Genomic DNA, 10690 nt, shown 5'->3' with positions numbered 1-10690 from the left:
GCTGTGGGGTTTACATAGGTAAGTGCTGTCTAGATGAACACACAAACTGCAGTTCTAAAATGCTCACACTTCAGTTTACACAATGCACATAATGACCTCTACCTCACAGACCAACCTCACTCCTCAGAAACCAAGCGGCTATGTAGGAACCCATGCTCACAGCTTCCCACGTAACAAGATTAACAAGTCTGACACAAACATAAAAAGAAATTTTGTGCCTTTATTGGAATGGTGTTAGGCTTTAAATACACCAATTTTGATAACCTGATTATTTGGTTTAATTAGAAATGACACTACAGAACTGCAATACTGGTCCAACAGTCTTGTCTTTACTTTTTTTTTTCTTTAAAGCAAGAGATAGTATGAAAATGCACCAAGTAATCAGAAAGCACTAGCAGGCATCGGTTAATCCAAGATACTAGCTTCTTAGTTCCAAAAGCACTCGCATCGTCTGGAACCCAGGATTTAGACTGGTCATGATTTGCAAGAACTAGTTGCACAAGTCATGACTTTTTTTTGTTTTTAATTTACTTTCAAGTTGGTCACTGGTAATTTTTTTTTCCTCAAATATTACAGTTTCTTTAATTCATATTTTTCCTCAAAGTATAAAAAAGTATGAAATATAAACAAGCTCCTGCACTGCACCCGTGAAAGGGTACAACGGAAGCATTAGAGAGCTGACTATCTACACACCATCAAATCCCATCAAATCTTGGATAATTCATTAATATACAAAATATCAGGGCACAGAAAGAACTAAAATCCACTTTTTCGTTTTGTAACGCACAGGTTCAAATAATCAATCTAAAGAAAAAACGTGATCGTTTTGGCTTTCCACTACATCCGCATGTTGAAACACTTATTAAAATAATCCTGCTTAATTGTGTTTGGTCTTTTCCTTATTGTCAAGTCGTGTTTGTTATCTTAATACCAGCCATCAGACAAACAAGTAATCAGAAAGACTCCTCCTCCTCTTCCCCACCTCCCTATCCCTGACCCCTCCGAGGTCAGCTTTAAGACATGACTCCAAACACAGGGTTGTGACGACAGATGCTAGGACCAATCTCTTCATAATCTTTTTTGGTATGGCATACTTGGTAGAATTCAGGCTGTAAAGGGAAGGAGAAAAACAAATGAGTCCATGGTACCTACACCTTATTTTAACAATATTGACATTTATGCAGAAAATGGAAAAAAAAAAGATTGGAAGTCCTGAAATTAATACTACATCACGCATGGCTAAACACGAAACCTAAAGTGCACTACTTAACAACTCACACAAAGCTCTCATTCAGTTTTCATTTGCTCTTTCAGATCTTTAAAGTCTAACGCAAAAACTTCAAAGGGGGCGGGGAGGGCGTATTTGCTACCTGAGGCCTATCAGAAATCCCCCAACTGCATTTGATGTAAAGTGAAGGAGAGACGAGAACTCTGAGAGCACGGCCAGAATGACCCAAACATGCTCGGCTTTACAGCTGACTTACTGTGGAAGCCAGCATTGATCCTCCAAACCAAACGGCGTATCTTTGCATATGGTGTGTAATGACTTGTACATCAATGGGCTTAGGCTAGAAAAGGAAAAGAAAGAAAAGGGAATACATTAAAGTCACTTTTGCTGGTAAAAATTAGATATTTAAGAGGCGTGTATGTTCCAAGCTTACTTTTCAGAAATTAGTATTTTCTTAAATGCTGGGTATGTAAATTTACAATTATAGCATCAGACTTTCTCTTGTGCAACCCAGACTAAGAAATAGCTCTTGCTTATGAATCGCCAGTTGCCTCCTTTATCAGACATTAAGAGATACTTGCATTCACACTGATTTTCTCCCAGGAGCTCCACTACAGTGCTCCTCTCCAATTATCCATGTTCCACTTTCTGCTCAATTTCTTGAGGGACTGTTTATTTATGCAGTTGTAAGAAACACTTCAGAAAGCCCATTTTTTGAAGTTTCATGTCATTATTTTAACAAAGCATCAGTTGCAGACGGAAAGTTTATCTAGGACCAACACAGTCACAGTCACGGTTTTCAAAACTACACCACTCACTCCAGGCAGATCCTCCCCCTCCACATCCACACAAACCTTCATTCCTTACTTGTGCTTATCAAAAACGGCAGCGTACGAAACAGTTTTGGAAAGAAGTAATTTGTTTGTTCCGGTACAGCCTGCTGAAACCTGAACCATTTGAAACAGTATCTAAAAATTATTTGTAATACATTTGCAAAATTCAAGCCAGTAAGTGCTTGCAATGCCTAGCACTCGGAAGAAGGAAGAATCACATCAGGCTTCCTTGTTCATGTCCTGCTTCCTTACTACTGGTAAAAATCTAGCAAGGAGAACTGAGAATAAGATAACTGTATAGTACTGAATAAAAGATAGTAAGAGAACTGTATAGTACTGAAGTCTCAGTTGTCTACATGGCATATGATGAAGCTATACTGGGGGTTTTAAGGATCATTTGAGTTTATTTAGCTATATTACTACTAAAAAAAAAAAAATGAGGAAAATCACTTCAAATCTTGCTTTCAAAGGAAAAATACAGAATTTTTTTTGCCTCTGCTGCTATCTTTTATGTATGCAGAGTCAACAGAAGAAAATGCAAAAGTTAGATCAGAGGCCAAAAGTGGAAAGAATATAAATTAAGGATCACACAGTTCAGCGAAAATATGAAGTGATTTCATAGGGTCATAGGACAATTTAGGTGGGAAGAGAGCTCAGAGTGTCTCTGTGCCTGGAGCAGGAGGCTGAACTAGTCAGCTATGAGCTCAGAGGAAGTTATTCAGAGTTTCATCCAGCTGAATCTCAAAAACCTCCAAGGAGGGAGACTGCACAGCCTCTCTGGGCAGCCTGTTCCAATGCCCGATTACCCCCACGATGAAAAAGCTTTTCCTTCTGTCCAAGCTGAACCTCTTTTGTTTCAATTTGTATCTGCTGTCTCTCACGCGCCCGCTACTCAGCGCTGTCAAGGGCCTGGCCCCAATTTCTTGATAATCTTCCCACATATACCGAGGGGCTGCTGTGAGGACTCCTAAAGCCTTCTCTTCCCTAAACAAAGAGTTCCCTCAGCCTTTCGGCATAGGTCAAGTGCTCCAGTCCTCCGACTACCCTGGTGGCTCGACCATGAGCTTGCTCCCATCTCATTATCTTTAAGTTCAAAAGGCTGAGGACGATGATTTACAACTAATGAATAAGCACTAAGCACAAAAAGAAGCTGGGGAGTGACCAACTGCTTTTATGTAACAGGCAGAAGTCCCACCCTTTCATCAGGTACCTGAGACTGGTTCAGCTCAATAACAAGGGACAGGCGGCCCAAGCGGGGAACAGTACTGGGGAAACAGTACTGCCGCTTCCTACAGTGAAAGGATTGTGTAAATATTGTCCAATACCAGTCACCATTTCTCTGGAATATACAAATCTCTGAAAAGCTTCTATAGGAACTGAAATGAAAACAAAAACATTTCAACAAAAAAAAAAGAACATCATTGCAGTATGTTATTTCTGCATTTTCCAGGTAACGAGGGAGAGAAAGAGGCTTGTTAAATGCATTAGCTGCAAGAACCAACCTTCAGTCTGCCACCACTAAGTTCTTCACTAAGTTTCAGTCTGGCATCAACAGTCCTTTTCAAGTCTCGCTGTAAACGGCGACCAAAGTCCCTGAACATGGTTGAGCCTCCAGAGAGGACAATATTCTGTTTTGAATAACAAAAATTATTAACTGCTTCTGAAAATACAAGTCTCCAACTTTATCCAGCTCTTAAATTCTAGATATCTAAAAATTGTTTTTAAAACTACAGTTAGCAGGTATGCTTTATGTTAGGTTTTAAATTATCTAACACATAAGCATGACAGAATAGGAATTCACAAAGAGGCTGTCACATTAAAATTGCCTGTGCTTTAAAATCCATTTATATCTTGGTACAGCTCACATCTTTCGCTCAGATTTACATTTCCCTTATTTCTTTTTTCTTTTAAATAAGAGTTTGAGTAATGAAAGATCACATTCTGAAAAAGTCTAAGTGAACAACATAAAGCCTTCTGCGTATTGGACCCATTTCTAGAAAAACAGTTCATTTTGTTGTTGTATGTTGTGTTGGTTTTTTTTTTAAATAAGTGTTTCAAATACCTATTTCAATATAAAGCACAATCCTTCTAAAACAAGTATTTTAAAAAACCTTATAGCTACTGACCTTATACAGAGGACGTCTAACATCAATGGGACAATTCTGAATAACTTCATCTACTACTTCTGAGATGGGTTGCGTAAAGTCAGGATTAGCAAACTACAACCAAGAATAAAATCCAGATGGTTCAACGTGTAGGACCACATTATTGCAAAGGAAAGGGGGTAAAACGAAAAAGGGAAGAGAGAATCATCCTGCTATACTAGAGATGTCATGAAAACTAATAATGGAAATAGTTATATTAGCTATTTTTGCTGCCATTTATAAAAAGTTTGAATGAATAATAAACCTAAATTATCTATTTGCCAGCTATTCTCTTAGATAGTTTTTGTTAACCATAACAGGTCAAAGAATACAGGCCCCTCTCAGATGCTGAGCAGCAGAGCAAACCAGTATAACATGAAAAAAGCTGCAACAGGAGAACATAGAGGGATTCGGGGGGGAGGCTTTATTCCCTCTTAATTTTTCCCAACACTGGAAGAGAGACTGAGTGTACAGAGGTGAGAAGACAGAATATATAGAAACCTGGCTTTTCAGACAGGTAAGAAAATACCATACAATGTGGTGAGATGTGGAAATTCTATTGGAAAATTACCAGAAAAAAATATGGGGTTAATAATTGATTTACTTCAAAAATTTCAAATATAGTGCTCTGTTTAGGTATCAGTCTGAATTTGTATAAAGATTACTAGGAATCAAGAATCAAAACCACCTCGACTTACAACAACAGCTGATATCTATTTACAAATAGGGAGAAATATAAGTCAGGATAATTACTTCTTTACAAGTCTGCAAATATTATTTATATGCTATCGCTGCAGGGGGGCTGGACTAGATGACCTTTGGGGATCCTTTCCAGCCCAATGCATTCTATGATTCTAAAATGCACCCCAAAACAAAAACTGTAGAGAATTCAAATCAACTTACCTCAGGGTGGAAGAAAATCTCTGGCCCCAGGAACCTCTCATAGCCAACATCAATGGTAAATTCTTTCTTTGAGATAGCATTAATTCCAGTATACTGTTTAATCCACTTTGTACCATCTGTGTCATACTTGTTAAATTCTTTTACTAAGTCAGGGCAAACATAACTAAAGCGTTCCTGAAAATTGAATATGTACAGTTAGAAGTATCTTCTCAAGCACAGCAGAGAAGAGGGTACGAACTTTTTAAAAGTGTAGATATTTAAACTTTTAAGAATAAGAGTTTTAAATTGGCAGAATAGGCCTCAAAAACAGCTGAACTGACATTTACTGTATACGGCTCTGCTACTACAAATCATTTCTGTGTGGCACTGAAAGCAGAACATCTTGCTGAGCTAAATTACTTTTCTTCTATTTTTCCTCTAAACTTCTATGATGGTGAGAAATTAGTTCTGAAGTATATTGAAGAATTGGCATAGAAACAAGGTTTAACTGTACTTTAAGCTGAATGTCTTTCAGAATAGCTTTGTTCTACAAAAAAAAAAAAAAAGAACATACCAACATTCAGAAATAACAGAAGAGTAACGACTGCTCTGTACATTACACATTCCACCAAGAACATTTCCTACTAAATATTACAATAACAACAACAACGGAGAAAGGGGAGACAAGTGAAGAGTGAAATTCTTGTCCATATTCCGTATAACCCGACTGTGTACCTTAAGTTCAAGGTATTTCGTGTTAATATATTATTTAGACATTTTCATATGATTTAGAAACAGAGCACCATTACTTGGAAGGACAATGTCTTTAAGAGATTACTGTATTTTTAAAACAGGTATCAAGCTCTGATCTAAAACAACCTTAACGTCTGCAACGTTCACGTTACCTTCACTGCTTTAGCTGTTTCCAAGGATTGTTCAGGAGGAATTCCTACTTCTCGCTCCCTCAGCAACTGCTGAATGAAGTATGTTATATCTCGCCCGGCAATTGGAATGTGTTTGATACAGCTGCCAATCACGTACCCTTCAGCCTGTAAATAAAAATAATTGGGAGGAGGATCCTGAGAAGAGCTCCTTTCAACAAAGCTTAGGAGGGAGAGAGAAAGACGCGGAGTCTAAACTCTTATTCACTACCTGTCACTGTGAGACAGAAGCCCTTCAAGACTGGCTCATTTAATGACCAGAAATCGAATTCTTCAGTAGCCTTATTTTACTCATTAAAGTGTTTTGCTTTGCATTGGTTCATAACTCTTACAAGGTTAGGAGGAACAGAAAGGTCGCTAGTACATAAAGGCAGACAAATAGCTATACTCACTATTCCTTGGCCTTTATTTTCTCTTCAAAATGAGGTTACTCTTACCAAAAAGGTCAAGGAACTTTGTATCGTGAAATATTATTTTAGAATAAATGATGTGGCTCTGCAGTCACAGCCACTGATGTAAGACGTTACAATCCACATGAACCAAAATTAATTTTCTGAAAGCAGGGAGAAAATGCATCATTTCAGCACATTGATTGAGACTGCTTAGAACATCAGACTGGCCCACGCTCATCCATCAGTCTGCCCTTGTAAGTCACACCCGTCCTGGGGGCCAGTGCTGGGGCATTAAAAATACACAGTCTAAACGTAGAAACCAAGTGTTCAAGACCGACCTTCAACCTCACCAGTCCTGCTGCATCCAAACAGATAAATCCAGATGTCACACTAATATTACATGCTTAAGATTTCCTATATACATGTTACATTCCTATAAAAAGTTCTTTCTAACGTAGAAAATAATAAAGTCATTAAAAGTGTACCACTATTGTTAGCTTCATTACAGAGGTAAGTGCTTGTTAATTCCTCTTTATCTATTTTATTATAAGAGTGGTGTACTACTGCTGTCAATTTGTTCAACATGTTTAAAAATTCCAGAAATCAAGCAAATGTAACTCCTCAAACAAGCTTAATGCTTCAAGTGATACAGAATACCTACTCTTATTTCAATTTTAAAAAAACCAAAACCATTCAACTCCTTTAAGCAGCAATTTGAACCGCTAAGTACAATTAAAAAAAAGTTTACCTATAGAAGGTTTGAAACGTCAATTGTTTCCTACGTCTTATCAAAAACATGCCATCTGGGATGAACAGTCTGAACAAAGGTTTAGCCACTATATTCCACAAAGCTTAATAAGAAATTGCTACATTGCAGCATACGTTTGATCACCACCAATGCTACTATTTGGTATAAGAAATCATTTTTTTAAATTGAGGTTACTGTGTGATGATGAAGCTTTGCATAGATTCTAATCTTAAAAATTGCAATCTAACTTCATTTTGAAAAGAAAAATGCATCTGGCGCATAGACATGCATTTAACTTCCCAAAGAAAGATGGGCAGAGACATACTAGCAGCCACTTGAAATAAAGAACACTATTAAACATTCCAATTACAAAATTTCAAATATGTAGCTTTGTAAAAGGAAATACGTACCTACAGCAAAACCAATAATTTCACAGTTAAGAAACTGCAGCTGTAAATGTTAAATCATTTAATAAAACCTTGTATGATCATACTAGTTTTTGCTTTTAGCAACTTGATATATTGGAACAGCTATCCAACATTAACCTTAGGGTTTTGGGGTTTTTTCAGTCAAGTAGGAACTTTTTTCTATTTGCTGGTATCACTGATGCATGATAGCATACTACCAAACATTGGTCAACATATGGAGGAAAATTGTGAACAATACTACATCTGCCCTCAAATATTTTGTAGTGTTTCTATTTTATATATGAATTGACTGAGTTAAACAAAAAGGTTTCCAAACTTTCTGGACTATCGCAAAGAGCATATTCACTCTTGCCAGCAAAACTGGAAATACGATTCAGCAATACAATTTCACTGATCACTTAGCATGGCCTTGGAAAATCACCTTTTAAGGTAAGTCATTGAAAGACAATATGCCCTGACAAATTCAGGGTGTAGAGAAATTATTTGAGAGTTTCTCGCACAAAAACGCACACCCACAACCCTGGAAATTATCTGACATTTTTGAAGATTCTTAGCTGTACTTCAATCTGTGTAGGTGTAACTTCAGAGAAGTTACAGGACAAACTGTTCTCCAGTTAAATTGTTTCTATAGTTTTGATGTATGCTTACCACAGGAATGACATGAGTGACACCATCACCACTGTCTATAACTGTGCCAGTCAGTGTTCGTTCTCCTACTTGTCTTGACGTCCAAGATGCAGCTAAGGCAAGGACAGCCTTGTAAAAGAACACACACAAAACCCAAATCTTAATAAAAGCACTGCCTTGCAGATCCCACCTTCCACCACCCCTCCCAACAACACCCAGTCTGACACCCTCATGGTAATGTACAACATCACACCTGATGCAGTAATATTAGCTATGTGTACACCACAGCTTATGAAAGAGCGGCTTAAATGTAGTTTTTGACTCCTGCCTGATTCTTTTTTAGCCATGTTAAAGCATCTTGTTTGCTACTTCATACCGAGTGGGATTCAATTCCTGGCCCAACACCATTATTAAGATATGGTGTGGGGGTCTTTTTTGTTTTGATTTTATTTATTTATTTATTTATTTATGATGCAACAGATACTATACTTTACTGCTTAGAGGCCTTCTATCCAGGTAACAAAGGAACAATACCTAGCTAACAGACCACAGCATCACTGCACGTCGAACACGCAGCAGTGAAACCACTAATCAGAAGTACATACAAGTATTCCAAATACCACTCACACAGTTTTCATAGTAAAATTAGTTTCAGCTCAAGAAGAAATACTGTAGCTCTAACTTTCAACAGCCCTGCCCTTACCTGAACAGCAATATATAGCCCCGGAACATTGAAAGACTCAAACATGATTTCGGCAGTGTATTCTCTATTTTCTGGAGTATTTAATGGAGGCTCAGTCTGCAAGACAAAAAAATCCAAGTTTAACTTACACTCAAATCAAATGCTTGACTTTAAAAAAAGAAAATCGCCAAATCCTAAGTTTTGAAAGATGACTCATTCAACAACAATAGCATGTAAAAATAGTAATGTGTGAAGAGTGCTTTTAAATGCAAATGGTGCAATTAAGAAAATCTAGAAACTCCTCTGACAACAACAGAATTTATGCAAACTGCATTGCAAAAACATGATGATTTGAGTGAAAACAGAAAAAATGTTACCATAATTACTGTTTAAGAATTTACATTGAAAGCCATATTTGTGGGCTGGTTAGCTCATTACAACTTTTGATTTCACTTGAAAGAATCAAGGACTAAGTATGTCAAAGGATGCAGTTTGCACATTTAAAGAATTACAATTATTTTAAAAATTTCTCAGTGATTCATTAAAGAAAAAAGCTGTTTTCCTTCAGAATGCAATCACTATAAAACAGTTGATATGATCAGCTGTAGAACTGTACTCAACTGAGAGAACTCAGCAGCAACATACAATACACTATGATAGCATGCTATCATTTTCATTAGATTACCAAACGTGCTTAATAGTCTCTCCTCTGAAAGAGGATTTTGGATAGTGCTACAGAATATTTGAGAGAAAAAACCATCCCTCTTCCATTGCATCAACTATGAAATAGGAGGGTAAATAGAGGAGGGGAGGGAGCCAGGCACTTCACAAAGGTGATAGGACACGGGGCCATGGAGACAAACTGCAACAAGGGAAATCCTAAGTATTAGGGCGGAAAAATGTAACATGAGGGTGGTCAAATACTGGAAAAGGGGCCCAGAGTTGTTATGGCACCTTCTTCCTTGGAGATATTCAAAGCTCAGCTGGACACAGCCTTGAGCAACTGGATTTAAATCAGACTTGCTTCAAGAAGACGGTTGCATTAGATGTACTTTAACAAGATCTGGCCAACACCTCTAATTCCAAAGTTGCTTTATAATTGTCACACCAAAACAAATTGCCTATTTCAATAGCCTTAAATAAAATACTAAGGAATTGCAGATGCTTCAGAATAATATTGACCTTCATTCAGATCTAGTCTGCCCAAATATGATAGTTAATCCTTCCGATTTCACAAAATAAAATACAAAGACAAAAATTCACTCTCTAGACACATCACCCAGGTGGTAGCACTGTAAAAACAAAAATGGCAATTATGCAAAGTCAAAACACACAAGTACTTTTTTGCCTCAAAAGATTTAAACTTGATCACTGAATCCAGTGGATAGGTAATAGAAAAAAGTGATTAAGTAGATGTGGTTTGGAGGGAAATGAGAATAGAAAAAAAGACTGCAGTTCAGACATGCTGACATCTTTAGAAAATTAAAGAACCTGGATGGAATAAGCCAGGTCAGGAAAGTTCCAGGTAATTTATACTTACTTTAGTTTTCAAGATAAGCATATTCATATTTAAGAATTATTACATAAATCACCACAAACATTCTTACCAGTCACATGCAATTTTGTAAGTAGGACATAATTTACCTACCAAAAGAAAATAATGATCCTCGGGTTCTGCCCTTAGATACTTAAAGATTACTTGCTCCATAAACCTCTCCATCAAGTCCCAGTCTTCAACTATACCATGGCGGATGGGCCACTGTTGGCAGAAGAATATCAAAATGT

At 37.2% G+C, this 10690-nt stretch overlaps 1 protein-coding gene across 1 annotated transcript in view; it reads right to left on the bottom strand.

The window, feature by feature from the left end:
• Positions 1 to 200: 200 nt before the first annotated feature.
• The window catches only part of ACTR3 (actin related protein 3), a 32726-nt gene continuing 22236 nt past the window's right edge, over positions 201 to 10690 (bottom strand). The window contains exons 4-12 of the mRNA XM_086466225.1: positions 10554 to 10664; positions 8927 to 9022; positions 8245 to 8352; positions 5993 to 6136; positions 5109 to 5282; positions 4188 to 4280; positions 3564 to 3689; positions 1485 to 1568; positions 201 to 1109 (exon numbers count right to left, since the gene is read on the bottom strand). Coding sequence (XP_086322351.1) covers positions 1014 to 1109; positions 1485 to 1568; positions 3564 to 3689; positions 4188 to 4280; positions 5109 to 5282; positions 5993 to 6136; positions 8245 to 8352; positions 8927 to 9022; positions 10554 to 10664 — 1032 coding nt within the window. The 3' untranslated portion in view covers positions 201 to 1013. The remainder of the gene's footprint in view (positions 1110 to 1484; positions 1569 to 3563; positions 3690 to 4187; positions 4281 to 5108; positions 5283 to 5992; positions 6137 to 8244; positions 8353 to 8926; positions 9023 to 10553; positions 10665 to 10690) is intronic.

The sequence above is a fragment of the Leptosomus discolor genome, chromosome 5 (assembly GCF_034619465.1).
Source record: "Leptosomus discolor isolate bLepDis1 chromosome 5, bLepDis1.hap2, whole genome shotgun sequence".
In the NCBI taxonomy this organism is placed as follows: domain Eukaryota; kingdom Metazoa; phylum Chordata; class Aves; order Leptosomiformes; family Leptosomidae; genus Leptosomus; species Leptosomus discolor.
The sequence above is the reverse complement of the archived record's forward strand: the minus strand, read 5'-3'. Positions and strand labels throughout refer to the sequence as shown.